The 18,601-nt window shown below is 42.8% G+C and overlaps 1 protein-coding gene and 1 pseudogene across 1 annotated transcript in view; one reads left to right on the top strand and one right to left on the bottom strand.

Moving 5' to 3' along the window:
- FNDC7 (fibronectin type III domain containing 7) overlaps nucleotides 1-16,738 on the bottom strand; it is a 30,581-nt gene extending 13,843 nt beyond the window's left edge. Inside the window, exons 1-8 of the mRNA XM_045478491.1 lie at nucleotides 16,676-16,738; nucleotides 16,127-16,145; nucleotides 11,293-11,547; nucleotides 9,550-9,810; nucleotides 5,622-5,879; nucleotides 2,926-3,180; nucleotides 1,154-1,411; nucleotides 321-575 (exon numbers count right to left, since the gene is read on the bottom strand). Of these exons, the coding sequence (XP_045334447.1) occupies nucleotides 321-575; nucleotides 1,154-1,411; nucleotides 2,926-3,180; nucleotides 5,622-5,879; nucleotides 9,550-9,810; nucleotides 11,293-11,547; nucleotides 16,127-16,145; nucleotides 16,676-16,738 (1,624 nt within the window). The remainder of the gene's footprint in view (nucleotides 1-320; nucleotides 576-1,153; nucleotides 1,412-2,925; nucleotides 3,181-5,621; nucleotides 5,880-9,549; nucleotides 9,811-11,292; nucleotides 11,548-16,126; nucleotides 16,146-16,675) is intronic.
- LOC123600195 lies at nucleotides 7,650-7,744 on the top strand (annotated as a pseudogene).
- Nucleotides 16,739-18,601: the final 1,863 nt, after the last annotated feature.

Below are 18,601 nucleotides of genomic sequence, written 5' to 3'. Positions count from 1 at the left end.
CCAGCTCATTTGGTTACTTGTTCGTTGTTTCGGGAGATTATGTCATGGAGGAATGTGAATTCAAATCAATGTTTTGCAGCGTCAATGTATTCCTCCTTTGATGTCAGCGTAGGAATATATTAGAGTCTTTTGATGCTATTTTTACAGAAACTGTGTCCAAACATGGCAAGTTTTATTTTCTAAGACTGGGCTGTTTGAAAGGCCAGAGAGTATAATGTATTTCTATCACAGTTAGGGTCAACGAAATGAGAAAGTTCATGTCATAACGATTTCTAAGGACCACACTGAAGTCAACGTTCAGGATGGAGGCTGCCACCTACCTGTTTCCAGGGGCACACTGAAGCTGGGCAGGCTCCGCCCTGCCTGTGTTTCAGCCACCGCAGTGACGGAGAACACGGAGCCGCAGGGCAAGCTCCCCACCACGCAGGACTCTCCCGTGCTGCTGCACCGATACAGCCCTTTCTCCCCCTGGGCAGTCACCGTGTAAGTGGCATCGTCATTAGTGGATCGCCAGTGCACACGCATCATGGAGAATGCATCCTTTGAAACGTTTTTTATTTCGGGACTGCAAGGAGCTAAGCGATTTTAGATTATTAATTGAAACAGTGTGAGTCAAAAATATCAGGTGTGCCATCTGGTCTAAATGTGATTCCCACCCGCGCCTCCCCCACCGCCCTAACATGAGATCATCCCTGCTTTCAAACATAATGAGCATGTAGGCCAGATTCACAGAGCCTTTGTGTGGAAACATGGTATTAGGTTCTTTTAGCATCAGACTCACCGGAAAATATTAAGGGGCATTTTGAACTCCAAAAGCAAAAGTAATTAAGATGAACATTTGCAGTCTTAACCCTCGTGGTGTGAATACGGAGAGTTCCCTGTCCCCCCCGCCCCCCAAAAGTCAGAGGAACTGAACGGCTGAAGTAATTACTGAGGAAGCTTTCCACTCTCCCCATGATCTCCTTTTTTGTTTTTTTCCCCCACTTTCCCTGTTCTACCTACTCTTCTGCCCTTCTGTAGGAAGAGAGGGGCTCTGATGGTCCCCACAAACAGTGGTTTTACAGTTCTTGCTGAATGCCCATCATGAAGGGCATGCCCATAGCTAGGGTGAATAGTTCAGACAGCAGTGAAGGAAATCATAGCTGTATCGTACCTGTGGTTACAAATCGGGAAGTACATGACATATTGCTGCCCCGGACTTCGCTGAAGGAATACACTGTGACGTTGTACTTGGTGTCACACTCTAGAGCGGAGAGGGTGCAAGCAGGAGCGGTGTCATTGCACTCAACCACTTTGAACCCATCTACAGCCTTGGTTTCATAAAGTTCGGCACCACGGACAGGAGACCAGACAATCTCTACTCTGTCACTGGACACCAACACAGGGTTAATATCGCTAGGACAACAGGGGGCTGAAAGCAGGAGCAGAGAGAGAAAATGGAGGTCAGTAAAGGAACAAGGATGTCAGAGGAGGGCATTGAGTCCTGATCTCCCAGGGCCCAGAGCTTCTGCCACAGCCCTCCTAAGTTGCTCCAAGGACCTCCTACAGGTCTTTCCAGCTGTGATCTTGGCCTAACACCCACTACATAAAGGATAAATCCTCTATGCATGATGTCCAAGGTCATCACAAGCTGCATCCAACCTACATGTTCAGCTGTGCCTCCCCTCACCAATTCCCTCAATTCCCCACCCTACATGTGCTCTCATTTCCTTATGCCTTGAAGACTGCTAACCCTCTACTGAAATGCTGTTCCTCTCTTCTGCCTGATAAAAATTATACCTAGTCTAAGTTCCCATTCCTATCAGTCTTTCCAGACACTAACCAGATAAGACTGAGGGCTGCAGGAGGGGGAAGGATCATTGTATTAGTACATCTTAGAACAGACCCTATATTATGTCATGGACAAATTCCAACAAATGTCTAGCATGGCTTGGAGTTTTCTGGGATGCCCTTGCCCCACCTACATTCCATTCATCCTTAAATATCCAGTTCAAGTTCACTCCTTCTGCAAGGCCGTCCTGTGCTCTTGAGACTTGATTGATAGCCTCTTATTCTATTTTCCAAAGGCATCAATTATTTGATTCCTTCAACTTGGTAAAATTTATTGTAATCCAGCTAGTTATACACAATGATATTATGTTTTTATTTGTAAATATGGTTAAGTTTAAATCACTCACTCCATTCATTCTTCAAACATCAAGTGTTTCCCATATGCCAATCACAGTATAAGAAACATTGAGGATGAAGAGGTAAATAAAACAGTCCCTGCTCCCTAGAAGATCCAAGCCTAGTAGAAGAGAATAATAGTAATAATGATGCTAATAAAAAATGCTTTGCACTGTGCTTTACCACATGCAAAGACCTATTTCATATTCATGCTCTCATTATTATTTGTCCCATTTTGCATACTAAGGACACTAAGGAACTAGCAAGGTAATGTCTTTATCCCCATTTTTCAAATGAGATAGAGGTCAAGTTAGGACAATTAGGACAAGTTAGGACAGGTGTCCTGCTGCAGAGCCTTCCACACCAGGCAGTGCCTTTGCCATGGCATCTCTGTTTTCAGGTCTCGGGGAAAGGGTGAACTCCTGAGACAGGAGGACTGTGTCCCCTTCAGCACTTTGCACAGGGTGCTGAACACTCAGTAGATCATGGTGGAGGGTTTAATTTTTCAGAGCAGGTATGAACGACTATATTCTTTGCTCTCTTTTCACTTCTACGCCTTGCATTCTTGTTAAGGTTGGGTCCATGAACCCAAAATTTCCTGCTCTGGAAAGAATGTGAGAGGAGAGATTCTCTTTCTGTTCTTGACCCTGGAATGACTCCCAGGTAACCTATGTCAGTCAGTTATCGCAAAGGTGATTTATGCTGCTGCTGAGTTCAGGGAACTCAGAACTCCCTTCACAAGCATCAAGTGCAACTTACCTGTGGTATAATTGAACACATCGCCCAGAGGACTCTGCCCTGCCTTGTTATAGGCAAAAACACTAATAAAGTAAGTGAAGCCACATTCAGATAAGAAATTGCACTGGGTGAGGGATGTGTTGCAGTGGACTTCCAAGCCATCATCACTCTTCACAAAGGCCACATAGTAATCACCCAGATCTACATTGGACCAAGCCACAGACAGGTGGCCCGGAGGATCTTCTTGGACGGTCACTCTTCCAGGTGCACAGGCAACTAGGAAACAGTAAATAATGAACAGCTATGAGAGTCCTGCAAGAGAGTTTCTTTATACCTTTGCAGTTGTCCAGAATATCACATGCCATGGACAAGGAATAAATCAAACAGTATGTGCAAACCAACAAGGCATTCTCACATGTTGTAAAACTTATCTCACACAATACATGCTAGACAATGTCAGAAACAGGCATGGATGGGCGCCCGAGTGGCTCAGTTGGTTAAGTGTCTGACATCAGCTCAGGTCATGATCTCACAGTTTGTGCTGACAGCGCAGAGCCTGGAGCCTGCTTCGGATTCTGTGTCTGCTCCTCGCTCTGCCCCTCCCCCGCTCACACTCTGTCTTTCTCAAAAATAAATAAACATTAAAAAATTTTTTTTAATTAAAAAAATAAAAGAAATAGGCATGGATCACCTTCGTTAACATTGCATTCATTTCTGTGTTAAGGCAATGCCAGGATCAGCATAGAATGAAGGGATGACTTCAAATGAAGTTTATTCTTTCAAGCTCTACGCTTTTAAAATTTTAGCCATCTTTAGTGGAATCTTCCTAAAATATATTTCACAATTCTGGGACCCAGGAAACACATAGCACTTTTGAAACATAGTTCTTTTATTGGTAAGTTGGGCTGTTCCCATGATCATGACAGATTGTTTTAATGTCTATTTATTTTTTTATGTCTATTTATTTTTTTAATGTCTATTTATTTTTGAGAGACAGAGAAGAAACAAGTGAGGGAGGGGTAGAGAGAGAGGAAGTCACAGAATCCGAAGCAGGCTCCAGACTCTAAGCTGTCAGCCCAGAACTCGATGCGGGGCTCGAACTCACAAACCGTGAGATCATAACCTGAGCCGTAAGTTGGACGCTTAACCAACTGAGCCACCCAGGCGTCCCATGACTGATTATTTTATACACAAACTGATGCCACCCAACTGTAAACATGCAGGATTATTTCAGTGGCACTTTACCCTGGCTGCACATTAGAATTAAGTGAGGAGCTTTTACAAACTAGTCATACCAGACTCCACTCCCAGAAGCTCTGATTTAGTTGATCTTAGGTGGATTTTTAAAAAGCTCCCCAGATGCTCTTAATGTGCCTCCAAGATTGGGAAACACTGGAGGGTTCTCTCCTGCATTAAATGATTAACTTGGATCTGCTATGCTTTTGAAAGTGTATTCTGATCTTTTCCTTCACTCTCAGCTATTCCAACCTCATAACCATTTCTAATAGGCTGTCTGCAGCAAATTATAACTGTCAAAAGAGAACCCAAATCACCAGGTTTGCTATCAGTGACCTTAATTTAACATAACTATAAGAAATTGTGCATCTGGGCTCCTGGGTGGCTCAGTTGGTTAAGTGTCCCACTCGATTTCAGCTCAGGTCATGATCTCACAGTTCGTGAGACCCAGCCCCATGTTGAGCTCTGTGCCGGCAACACAGGACCTGCTTGGGATTCTCTCTCTGTCTCCTCTCTCCTCTCTCCTCTCTCAATAAATAAATAAACTTTTAAAAAAGTTAAAAAAAAAAAAAAAAGAAACTGTGTATCTGAGGGCTTGGCTTATTTTTTCCCTGTAAAATACACTGCATCAGCTTGGTGATGGCTCTTTTCCTCTCTGCTCAGAAGCCTTTTAAACTCAGGAGGACATAGTTCTCTCTGTTGGGTAAAGTGGACATTATTGTGATTATCTACATTTTCTTTGGCTTAGAGGACTAAAATCAGGCAAACCTGGGCTTGAATCCTAGCTCTAACGCTTATTATTGGTGTGCCTTTGGAAAAATTACATCACTCTCAGACCTAAATTTTTTTTTTATCTGAAAAAGGAAATAATAGAGCCTACATCATTGAGTTGTCATGAAAGATAAATAAAATGATGTATTTATAGTGCCTGGTACATAGTAGGTCTTCACTAAATGTTAGTTCCCATCACCAAAACACAGAAATGTTTCTAAATAGAGGAGTAAACCTCCACATATGTAAGCCTTCATTTTTCTGATAAGATGAAAATAGGAAGATATTTAAACACATACTCAGAATTATAGACTGCCCACCTTTATTTAACAAATAGCTCCCTCCCAGCATAGGTCTGCAAAACATGATGTAAGGAAGAGGCCATTGTGTGTACTGCACAGTTAAACCTATGTATAACTCCAGCTGGATCCTAGAATTTTTACAGCTTTACAAAGTATAAAGAAAATCAATTAATGAAAGAACAGAATAGGAGCCAGGACTCCTAATTTTCAAAGATGTGCTTTTTCCAATGCGTGATATCCAGTTTTACTATCACATTAAAACTCCTTAGAATGTCCCATTCAATGCTTTCACTTAGACCAGGCTTCTAGAATGTTCTGGAACATTATCAACATTATCAGGTGGTTATTTGTTTCCCTTATGGCAGTCACACTGGCTTGCCAGCCCCACAGTCACTCTTGCTTACATACCAGTTTTTAGGGCCTCTGATGAAGTTGACTTGCTAGACCCAGCATCATTACTTGCTAAAACTGAAATTAGGTACTCAGTCCCACACTGTAGGGAGGAGATAGTACAGGCACTGCGAGTCGTACTACAGCTCAGCTCCGAAGAGTCACTCAAAGCCATCACGGTATAGTTGAATGCTCCTTCCGTTGGGGCCCATGAAACAGAAGCCTTCAGAGCCCCACTGTCAAGAGAGACTTGAATGCTGGCAGGGGCACGAGGACCTAGATATTTGAGAAACAATTAAGATTTTGCAGTAGCCTCGAAAATCCAAGTAAGATTTGGCCTAACAACATTGCAGAGCTTGGAGGATGACGTACCACGATAGTAGGATAATTACAAGCGTTTAGAGCATAAAATCAGGACTTAGGGTAACACATCTGCCGTTGACTATGCAAACGCATAACTAGCTATGCGACCTTATCCATGTTATTTAATATGTTATTTACTTTTTTTTTTAACGTCTGTAAAATGGATCTAATAAGATCAGTCCCTACCACATATTAGGTGCTAAATAAGCATTCATTCATTTACTGAATGAATCAGTGAACACACAACTCAACAAGTAATTGAATAATTAAATGAGATTATAAATGTGAAGGGCTAAAAGGGCCCTGCGGATATGTTATTATTAAGTGGTAGGTCAAATATTCTATTATCGAAAGATGAAGCTGAACGGAGTAGCTTCAACAATATCCTTCCTTTACTTTTTTTTTTTTTTTAAATAGGCTCTATGCCCAGCACAGAGCCCAATGTAGGGCTTAAACTCACGACCCTGAGATTGAGACCTGAGCTGAGATCAAGAGTTGGATGCTTAACCAACTGAGCCAGGCAGGCACCCCTACTTTTTTTTTAAGATTTTATTTTTAAGTAATCTCTACACCAACATGGGGCTTGAACTTACAACTCTGAAATCAAGACTCATATGCTCTACTAGTTGAGACAGCCAGACACTGTTCCCTTCTTTACTTCTGACACCTGCTAAGACTTTTTCTGTAAGTGTTTTTAGGTCATAACTGATTCTAGAAGAGCAAAATTTCATTCCATTCGAAATCAAAGGGAAGAAAGGAAAGTATCAAGTGTGATGGTCATATATTAGAGCAGTCATTTTAGTGTCTCCAAAAACTTCCCTCTACATTCTTAGAAATATGCCTTCCTCTTTTCAAGGTTATCCTTTTGAGAAAGCTTGAGAAGTATCCTTTTGTGTTGGGGATCTGTGCTGTAATGAGGCCCACCTGGAAGGCATTAGAGAACTGCTTGCATAGCATATGAGCAGAAACCAGCAACTTCTAGACACACGTGGGTTATACAGGCAAGGCCCTGTTTGAGGAAACAGGGACTCAACTCATCCTCTACAGGGCACATCCCTGCCATGTTTCTCCTATAGGCCTTCGAGGTCCTACAGGACCCTTCCCCTGCTTCCTGGTTAGCCTGCAGAGGCAGTTCTGCTCTGAAGTAATTCTGGGTTCAAGGCTAGTAAAAGTAACCTGCAGTATTTTAGGACAACCAGCTCTTTCCACATGGGGGATGGGAGAACCAGGAAAAATGAGTACAGTATTGGGTGTTGTTGGGGGGTTGAACTGAGTCCCCTCAAAATTCGTATGTTGAAGTCCTAACCCCTAGTACCTCAAAATGTCATCTTATTTGAAAACAGGGTCATAGTAGATGCAATTAGTGCAGATGAGATCATTAGGGTGGGCCCTAATCCAATATGACTGGTGTCCTTAGAAAGAGAGAAAATTTTGTGCTTGCTTTGGTAACACATATACTAAAATTGGAATGATACATGGGGCGCTTGAGTGGCTTAGTTGGTTAAGCATCCAACTTCAGCTCAGGTCATGATCTCACAGTAGGTGGGTTGGAGCCCCACGTTAGGCTCTGTGCTGAGCTCAGAGCCTGGAGCCGGCTTCGGATTCTGTGTCTCCCTCTCTCTCTCTGCCCCTCCTCTGCTCATGCTCTGTCTCTGTCTCTCTCAAAAATGAATAAACATCAAAAAAAATTTTTTTAATAATAAAATTGGAATGATATGGATTAGCATGGCCCCTGCATAAGGAATGACATGCAAATTCATGAAGCATTAATTAACTAATTAAAAAATAAAAAGAGGAAATCTGGACATAGGCATACACTTCCAGGTAGAATGCCATGTGATTATGAAGGGCACCATCTATAAGCCAAGGAGAAAGTCCTGGAACAAATCCTTCCCTCATAGTGCTGAGAAGGAACCAATTGTGCTGACATCTTGATTTCAGACTTCTGGCCTCTAAAATGGGGAGACAACAAATTTGTGTTGTTTAAGTAGGTTTGTGGCACTTCATTAAGACAGCCCTAGCAAACTAATAGAGAGGCTAAATCTATACTCTAAAAAATTAAAAAAAAAATTTTTTTTATGTTTTATTTATTTTTGAGAGAGAGAGAGCGCGAGCACGTGAGAGACAGAGAGAGAGAGAGAGGGAGACACAGAATCCGAGACTGACTCTGTCTCAGTCCAGACTCTGAGCTAGCTGTTAGCACAGAGCCAGATGCGGGCCTCGAACCCATGAACTGGGAGATCATGACCTGAGCCGAAGTTGGACGCTCAACTGACTGAGCCTCCCAGGCGCCCCAATACTCTAAAATATGTTTAAACATAGGAAACAAATGAAAAAGGAAAGCTTTAAGAAAACAGTCACCTTTGGAGGTGGCTGTCCCTGACCCCAGCCTGATGGAGAGGTTTCCTCTCATACTACTCTGTGCCTGCAAATCCTTCTCTCAAAGCACTTGTTACACTGAACTGTAATCACTGATTTATGCGTTGGTCTCCCCTAAGACACAATCAGTTCTCCAAGTGTAGGGATTACACTTTAATTGATTTTGTGTCCCCATCAGCTAAATGATGCCCAGCACATAGTGGGCCCTCAGTTAACGTTTGTGGAAAGAAAGAATGAATGAATGCATAGAAAAAGGCCGGGAGAGACTGGTTTATCACAGACATCCTGACTCACCAGGCCCAACAAGAATCACCTTAAGGCCACCTTGCTATGATGTTGCTCTAGAGAAGTATTACAAAAGGCACACCCTTTCTCCCTGAATTTCTGTCTTGACTCACAGATAATGGGGCTTCCATCCCACCCTCCAAACTTAGGGTATGTTGGAAAGAACAGCTCTGGTTTCTTTCCTCCCTTTCCTTGGTCCTCTCCAAGGGATGAAACAGCTTATCTGGTTTGGTGAGAGTCTGGCATTAGGCCACATTGTCAGTGGGTGGCTTACTCTGTCTCGAGAGAAAAAAAAATCCCTCTCCTTCCCTCCCTCTCCCTCTCATTCTTTTTGGCTTACTCCAGCAGATCGGTTTGGGTTTCCACGTATCATGCAGTAGGATCCCCTGAGCAGGCCTAAGCTGAGGTTTGGGGCAATATATCTGAAATTCTGATTCCCAGAACAGCATAAAGTACCCTAACAACAGGAACTTTGTTTGGTTTGCTGCTGGATCTCTAGAGCAATGCTCACTCAAAGTTGGCTCACACTCACTAACTGGCTACTGAATAAAATGAATTCCTGTTTGTCCCAGTTCTTTCTGTTTATGCTGTTGGTCTGAAGCTAGGAAGGGTCGGGGAGACTCATAAACCTAGCAAAAATCATCTCCTGTTGTGTGATACGGCATGTGTATGCTTGAAATAAGTTAGATATCAGAGACAGAGAAGCCATGCTCTGTGTATTCTGAGCAGCATTTCTTTATACAGGCAGTCAGCGTTTAAACTACCGCACTATAAATAAACTCATAATAAATTTAAATATCTATCGCCAGCTGCTCTGTACTTATCAGTTAACACCCGCTTGCAACGGCTACAGCTACGATGCATAGCCTCTCATTAATCAAAAGGGAGATTGCTTGAGGCTGAGCTGGGAAGTCCTTACTTGTTCTCTGATTGCAGGTGGAGTCGTCCCCAGGGGTTCCATTGGCATTCCATGCATAGGCCTTTATGGTGTAGAGAGTCCCAGCATCTAACCTGGTGAATGTCAAGGAGGTGTTTGTGGTATTCTCTTTCCATATTCTACCCAAACCATTGGCTTGCATAATGGACACAGAGAATCCAATTGCCATATATACAGCTTCCCACTGCACAAGAATAGAGTCTGGACTTGGAGAGCTTACTTCTAGAATTGGTGCAGCCAACACTATGAAGACAAAAACACATGCATTTGCATTAGGAAACTCCAATAGAGGATAATTCAGATTTAGAAATAAATAATTTGAGGTTGATCATCCATATTATGAAATAATTATTTGCTTTGCAAAAGGATTTACGGTAGGTAGAGTTCCATTAAATAATGGCTATCTAGGGGCACCTGGGTGGCTCAGTCGGTTAAGCATCCAACTCTTGCTTTTGGCTTGGGTCATGACCTTGAAGTTGGTGAGTTTGAGCCCCACACTGGGCTCCAAGCTGACAGCATGGAGCCTGCTTGGGAGTCTGTCTCCTCTCTCTCTGACCCTCCCCCACTTGTGCTCTCTCTCTCAAAAATAAATAAATAGGGGCGCCTGGGTGGCTCAGTCGGCTCAGCGTCCGACTTCGGCCCAGGTCACGATCTCATGGTCCGTGAGTTCGAGCCCCGTGTTGGGCTCTGTGCTGACAGCTCAGAGCCTGGAGCCTACTTTGGATTCTGTGTCTCCCTCTCTCTCTCTGCTCCTCCCCCGTTCATGCTCTCTCTCTGTCTCAAAAATAAATAAACATTAAAATAAATGAATAAATAAATAAATAAAAACAATTTGTATTATAATACACATTATTATAAAATAATAAAAAATATATAATGTATATATAAATAATGTGACTATCTAAATGTGTATTAATCATAAATGACTCATTAAAGGAATGGGGAACAGAATAACTCTAATATTAGGCATGACTTTCAACTGGAGGTTTGTAAGAAATTATATAAAATATCCCTGTAATTATAATATGGGGAAATGAAGGTTTATAATATTTTTTTAGAAAATTTTTATGTTTATTTGCTTATTTTGAAAAAGGGCAGAGGAGCAGAGAGAGAGGAGTGAGAATTTGAAGCAGGCTTTGTGCTGTCAGCCAAGAACCCAATGTGGGGCTCGAACTCACTAACTGTGAGATCATGACCCGAGCCGAAGTCTGATGCTTAACCGAGTCACCCAGGTGCCCTTAAAAGCAGGGATGTTCAGGGGTGCCTGGGTGGCGCAGTCGGTTAAGCGTCTGACTTCAGCCAGGTCACGATCTCGCGGTCCGTGAGTTCGAGCCCCGCGTCAGGCTCTGGGCTGATGGCTCAGAGCCTGGAGCCTGTTTCCGGTTCTGTGTCTCCCTCTCTCTCTGCCCCTCCCCCGTTCGTGCTCTGTCTCTCTCTGTCCCAAAAATAAATAAACGTTGGAAAAAAATTAAAAAAAAAAAAAAAAAAAAAAAGCAGGATGTTCATAAAGACGCCCAAAATGGGTTTTATTTTCCAAAGCATCTGGAATTTAAATACCACCACCTCCACAGATATCTGAATTCCTAAAACATTTGGTGGCTTTCACCTCTGGGCCCTGAATCGTAGGCACTCAAATGACACAAAATTATATCATGTACTTGCAGCCTCAGTATAACGGATCCAGGTCACAAACAATAGCCCGACAGAGGACAAGCATCCAGCTACCTGTCTTGGCCTGCTTTGGAAGCGATGCTGGGCTTCTCCCAGTGGCACTGACAGATCTGACAGTGATTTGGTACAAGGTTGCAGCCTTCAGGCCTGTCACAGTGCCTGGGGAATTGGCCACCATGGTTTCAATGACAGTGTCTCCATCTTCAGCCGTGAGAAGATAACTGGTGGCCCCTGGCACTGTGGCCCATTCCACAGTGATGCTGGTGCTGATTTTTGAATATGCCTGATCAATAGAGGGTATTTCAGGAGCTGGAAGAGATTTTGAAGTTGTACATTAGCTAGGATATCTATGAAGATTACTTCTTTCACCGTTTTCTTTTTCTTCTTCTTTTTTTTTTAAGAGATTTTATTTTAAGTAATCTCTGCACCTAATGTGGGGCTCGAACTTACAACTCTGAGATCAAGAGTCGCATGCTCTCCTGACTGAGCCAGCCAGGCGCCCCTGCCCTCATTTTCAAGATCAAGACAAAACAGAGAAAAAGAAATGCAAAGCTACTCTCCAAAAGAGAGCCAGAAAGCTCAAACTTCTCATTCAGAATGGGATTTCAAAGAGGTTTTTCCCAGTTGCCTCTGGGATAATTTGTATTTTTTGTACTTTTCAAAGGGTTAAATCAGAGTGGGGAGTGGGGCCCCTGCCTGGCTCAGTCTGTAGAGCATGCGACCCTTGATCTCGGGGTTGTGAGCTCTAGTCCCACATTGGGGATAGAGCCTACTTTAAAAAAAAAAAAAAAAAAAAAAAGCAGGGAATGATTGTGGGAAAGAACTCTGAGAGGAAGGAGAGAGTCATTGAGGGGCTTCATTCCAGAGGCTTCCACACTGGTTTGGCACTCTGTGAATTCCCAGGCCTTCTCTGCTGCCACCAATCTCCCCTCCCAGCCCCTCACCTATGCTCCACTGCCTCTGCCTGAAGGCCAGGGTCTCACCTCTGCTGTGGCTATGTCTCCATCTCGTGCACTTGCACATTTCCCACAAGGTATCTAATCTAATGGAGGAAGAGGGAACATTGAGTTCTTTGTTTTACGATTGCTCTATCGTACTTTCTTTCATATTATCAGAGTGGAACCATTTTTAGATTCTTCTATATAAAACAAAAATAAACATCATTCTCCCACTCTCCATCAAAACATCTGCCCCAGCATAAGAAGGAGGTGCCGTGGTCACTCCTCACCTGGGCCAGGCCATGGTTTGTCTGTGGGACATGAATGCTTATGTCATGAGTTTATATAAGGCATTCCTGCACTTTGGGTAAGGGGTAAGAGATACAGCATGGTAACAAGATTTACAACATTGTAAAACTCCACAGGCACAAAAATGCCCTGGGTGCAGGAGGTCCAAGTGGAAGAAAAGGTCAAACAGAAATAGCCGGTTTTAAGTTTGGAACTGGCACTTAGCCTTTTATGTTCAATGTACCTCACTTGCCGGGTAAAATCACTATAGACCAACTTCAAAACTAAAGGGCAAAATGAAACTATAGGGCAAAGAGGAGAAAGAGTAACTATAGACCAAATGTGTGATTTACTGGTATCGACTCCCTCCCCTCGGCAGACCCCCACCTGCCAAATCCTTATGTGCATAGACAACTTCTCTTTCTGCACCAATAGCCCAGAGGGTTGGCTTTGGCAGCAACTCAGAAATAGCCAATCTGCAAGACTGAACAAAGTCTCCACTGTGCACTGGCCAGACATTCCTTGAACGTCACCCAGGACTGTCTCTTTTGCCACCGAAAGAAAACTCTGAAAGTTACATATGCTGGGGAAAAGTCGCAGACCTGCTCATCTTAGCCATTGACCAGCAGAAGGTGACTGCAGGAAGCACCCATGTCCCCTCTCCCCCACGGCAGGATAGACAGCCCCATCAAGGGCCCCCCTCTTCACCCCTCCCCCACCCCCCAATCATCCCCTTTCTGGTATCAGCTATTTATCCTGTGTTATAGGTCTTCTTTCCTCTAACTAACTTGGTTGTGTCTCTCAACTCCTTTTCCAATAATTTCTACATCTTAAGATTTACTTTGAAATGTAAAATATCTACATCTCAGGATTGTTGTGAGGATTAAGTTAAATATTGCATGCGAGGGGGCTTTGATAGGTGGAAAGGGCTAGTGTGTGTGTGTGTGTGTGTGTGTGTGTATTAGGATGAGCAATTTTTGGGTTTAGAAGAGCCAGACCACATGGCACTGCCATGGACAAGCGCTAGAAGGTGAAATCCTGGGGAGTCTGGGGTAAGCACAGGAGAGACAGATTGCCTGCTTCACTGGGTGGAATCTGACCAGTAATAGCAGTGAAAGATCAACACCTCTGTACTATGCTTCCCTTAAAGAAATGAGAAGCCTGACTGGGATGTGTAAGGCTCCATAAATTAGCAGGAGTTCTCCCCTCTTTCTCAGTTCTGTGTTTGGCCCACTTACTGCTCTGACAAAAGAGATAACTCTATTCTCTAGATTTGCAATCAACCACTCTGATCAGTCAAAAGTGAAAGAGACCCTTTGCTTCTCAGTATCTGTGCATTCCACCAACTCATAGAGATCTAAATTAGCTCAGGCAGCCCCAGTGGCCAGACACAGATAAAAAGCCTATTCCAGAACCCAAAGAGAATCATAATACACACACCCAAAATGGAACCTCCTACATAGTATCAATAAAGCACATGCCATTTATTGAAAACCCAGGATGGGGGCGCCTGGGTGGCGCAGTCGGTTAAGCGTCCGACTTCAGCCAGGTCACGATCTCGCGGTCCGGGAGTTCGAGCCCCGCGTCAGGCTCTGGGCTGATGGCTCAGAGCCTGGAGCCTGTTTCCGATTCTGTGTCTCCCTCTCTCTCTGCCCCTCCCCCGTTCATGCTCTGTCTCTCTCTGTCCCAAAAATAAATAAACGTTGAAAAAAAAAAAAAAAAAAAGAAAACCCAGGATGAATCAATTAATAGCATCATTGGTATCTCAGCCTGCCCCATTCTTTCTCTCAAATACTGTGGATAGTGTGGGACTAAAAAGGGCCCCGCCCTGAGGGCTCAGTGTCTCCTGCGACCTTCTAAGGACACAGAAGTAGATTTTGTTCTAGTTCTTTGTTCACCCAAAGGCCACTTCTAAAAAAAAGTCACTTTGTATATGGCCAACCAGTCCTTTTCATTGCTTCCTGGTGATCGTGAAGGTTTCTCAAGAATAAGGTAAAGGATACAAGTAAAACATGAGATAATTTTTGGAAACTTATTGCACATGCACGGATTTTATGGGTCAGCCATCTGTAACACTGTCAAATTTTTATTATTTTGTTTAAGTTTATTTATTTATTTTGAGAGAGAGTGGGAGGGGCAGAGAGAGAGGGAGGGAGAGGGTTCTCTCTCTCTGCAGAGAGACCCCTAAGCAGGCTCTGCACTGTCAGCACAGAGCTGAGGCAGGGCTCAAACTAGTGAACCATGGGAATCATGATCTGAGCGGAAACCAAGAGCCAGATGCTTAACTGACTGAGCCACCCAGGTGCCCCTATTTTATTTTAAAAATTGAGGCACCTGTCTGGCTCAATTGATAGAGCATGTGACTCTTGATCTCAGGGTTGTGAGTTCAGGCCCCACATTGGGTGTAGAGATTACTTTAAAATAAAAATCTTTGGGGCACCTGAATGGCTCAGTCTTTTACTGATTTCCAACTCTTGATTTCGGCTCAGGTCATGATCTTAAGGTTCATGGAATTGAGCCCTGTGTGGGGCTCCACCCTGAGCCTGCTTGAGATTCTCTCTCCCTCTCCCTCTCTCTTCCCAACTCTCTCCCCCACTCTGTCCCCCCCTCCCCCCTCTCTCCCCCTCTCTCTCCTGCTCATGCTCGCTCTCTCTCTCTCTCTCCCACTTTCTAAAATAAAATTTTTAAAAATATTTTTAAAAATCCGCCCAATTTTTAAATGGCCTTAATTACACTTCCTTTCCTGTGGCAGACAAAATAATAAATAAAAATTGTTCTCATTTACGTTGAATTGCTATGAGACCTTATTGGTGATATGATCAATATTACATGGGTCCTCTAAATAATCAAAATCTCATTGACTATAAATTTCCTCTAAAGAAATTATCCTTGGCTTTAGTCATTTATTCAGCAAAAATGACGGTAAAATTTTTTTAAAAGAAAGACTTTTTCTAGTCCTAAGTTTTCGTTTTCTGTATTTTAAGGATGCACTATTACAAGTGTAAAATCCTTGCTTACAAAAGTAGAGAATCCTGGGGCACCTGGGTGGCGTAGTCGGTTAAGCGTCCGACTTCAGCCAGGTCACGATCTCGCGGTCTGTGAGTTCGAGCCCCGCGTCGGGATCTGGGCTGATGGCTCAGAGCCTGGAGCCTGTTTCCGATTCTGTGTCTCCCTCTCTCTCTGCCCCTCCCCCGTTCATGCTCTGTCTCTCTCTGCCCCAAAAATAAATAAACGTTGAAAAAAAAAAAAGGTAGAGAATCCTAAGCTTTTACTCAAAAACATGTCTAGTTTTCTTCTCTAGTTCTTCAGAATACAAATAAGAAAAATTATATAAATTAGACTTTTCACTATTTGTGGCTAAAACTTTATTTCTTTGGCTAGAATGATAATCACCATAATATTTTACTAATGACTAACTGAATTTGAGAAATCCATCACTACATTACTTTTTATACATCTCAGTACTCAATAGGAAGGTCTTATGAGGACTTGTAAATTTGGTCCATGTATTTGTCTTACCAGTTACACTCACAGGGTGAACACTCAGGAGATGTTGAATATTTTTCCGAGATAGCTTTTCTATTTCAGGGTAGCCCAAGAATTAACAGGGGAAATTAAAATCAAATATGGGGAGGGAAAACTTGCATTTTAAAAATTTTTACCTGTATTTGCTGAAGCAACCTGAAAAGGAAAGTTTACAAAAATTAGAACCATGAAGAAAAATACCATTTGGGGAAATGTAAAACATAAATCGGAGCAGTAATAAGTGTATCACAACATTTTCATTCGTAATGCGAGCAATATCTGAATCCATACAGAGCATTTATTTGCACAAATTATTTCCCAAACTCAAATCTACCCCAAAGGAATCCTAAATAGAATTTAGAGGCTGGAAACAGATCACATTACTCTTTCATTTTTCTCCCTGAATCTGCCTATTGAACTAAGTCAGTAGCTGTTGACAGATTTTTCAGAAATCTTTGTTCTTAAAATATAATGATAATCTTGTTTTCTTTCTCTAGTAAATTGCATTAAATTTCAAACATGCAAGCATATACAATCTTGGTATGGTCCAAAACTATTTTGTTTTCTATCTCCCCACCCACTAATCTCTCAAAAAGAGAGAGACAGAGACAGAGAGAGAGAGAGAGATAATAAATGTCTTTGTTTCCCCCTAAATAGTTGCAGGTGGGTTGGAATGGGGAACTCACCATTTTAAGACAGATAAGGCTGAATCCAATGAAAGACAAACATTTCTTGGGTCCGCCAGCCATCCTGGTGAATATAGCACTCACATGGCACACAGCAGAGTGATCAGGGTCCTCTTTGGTCCCCAGGAGGGCAGCACTGCCGGTGGTTGGGCTGTTGGGCAGCAACGTTAGGAGCAGATTCTGGGAAGTAGCTCCTCCCCTTTAGTGCTGGGGGCACCTGGAGGCTGGCAGGGACAGGTGTTTCAAAGACTGAAAAAAAAGAAGAATTGAAAAACCACACCAAACTGGCCAAAAAACGACTGTAATCTGTGTTCCGAGGTATATGTAGAATGTTCTCTTCTTCTTTAAAAGACTTTTTTTTTTTAAGCTTTTTTTATGGGGCGCCTGGGTGGCGCAGTCGGTTAAGCGTCCGACTCCAGCCAGGTCACGATCTTGCGGTCCATGAGTTCGAGCCCCGCGTTGGCTCTGGGCTGATGGCTCAGAGCCTGGGGCCTGTTTCTGATTCTGTGTCTCCCTCTCTCTCTGCCCCTCCCTGGTTCATGCTCTGTCTCTCTCTGTCCCAAAAATAAATAAACGTTGAAAAAATAAATAAATAAATAAATAAAGTAATTGCTACACCCAACTTGGGTCTCGAACTCACAAACCCAAGATCAAGAGTCACATGCCCTTCCGACTGAGTCAGCCAGGTGCCCCTAAAAATTTTTTTTCTAAATAAAATTTTACAAAGCTGTATAGAAAACTATTGATATAAGGGAATGATCATCTTAAACTGGGGGATCCTGACCGGTTTTATTCATTCTTTTTCATCTTTATTTGTTGTTCTTATTGTGGTTGTTGCAATACAAAGTGATCAGTTCTGCTGTCAGGAGCAATTTGCTGCAAAGCTTCAATATCTAGGATGAAAGGTCAGGGGCCTGAGGGGCAAAAGAATCGGGAAGATGTTGTTTAAGGGTGTAAACTTACAGGGCGCCTGGGTGTCTCAGTCATTTAAGTGTCCAATTATTGGTTTCGGCTCAGGTCATGATCTCAGCATAGGTTCGAATCCCACGTGGGGCTCCGTGCTGACAATGCAGAGCCTGCTTGGAATTCTCTCTCTCTCTTTCTCTCTCTCTCTCTCTCTCTCTGTCCCTCCTCTGCTTTCTCTCTCTCTCTCTCTCTCTCTCTCTCAAAATAAATAAATAAACATAAAAAAAGGATATAAACTTAATAGTGTTGGAAATATAATGGACAACATAGTGATTATAGTCAATAATATTGTATTAAAGACCTTCGAAGTTGCTAAAAGACTAAATCTTAATTGTTCATAACGCATACAACAATGATGAGTATATGATGTGATAGAGGTGTTGACTAATGCTGTTATAGCAATCACATTACCATATATTAATGTACCAAACCAACACATCGTACACCTCAAACTTACACAACGTTATATGTCAATCATATCTTTAAAAAAGTGGAGGGGGGTAGCTGGGTGGCTCAGTTAGTTGAACACCTGACTTCAGCACAGGTCACGACCTCGCAGTTCGTGAGTTCAAGCCCCACATCAGGGCCACTCCTGTCGGCGCAAAACCAGCTTAGGATCCTCTCTAGCCCCTCTCTCTGCCTCTCCCCTGATTGTATTCTCCCCCAAATAAATAAATAAATAAGTAAATAAAAAGATGGAAGGGCAGGAGGATGTCCCTGTGCAGAGAAAGATACCCTGAATGAATACCATTCATTTATCCACAGCACCACCCTGTAGTTCCAGCACTTCCTATTTCCAGAGCCATCATCTAATTCAAACTCTTGATAAGCATTTAATCCAAACACTGTAATATTTAATTCTAATAATAAAAAATATGTAAATGAGTAATAAACATTGTTAATTGACTCGTATGGAATCACACAAGTATTAAATGGTGGATCTGAGGCTAAAACTCATCA

The sequence above is a fragment of the Leopardus geoffroyi genome, chromosome C1, assembly GCF_018350155.1.
Source record: "Leopardus geoffroyi isolate Oge1 chromosome C1, O.geoffroyi_Oge1_pat1.0, whole genome shotgun sequence".
In the NCBI taxonomy this organism is placed as follows: domain Eukaryota; kingdom Metazoa; phylum Chordata; class Mammalia; order Carnivora; family Felidae; genus Leopardus; species Leopardus geoffroyi.
This window is presented reverse-complemented; position numbering and strand designations above follow the sequence as displayed.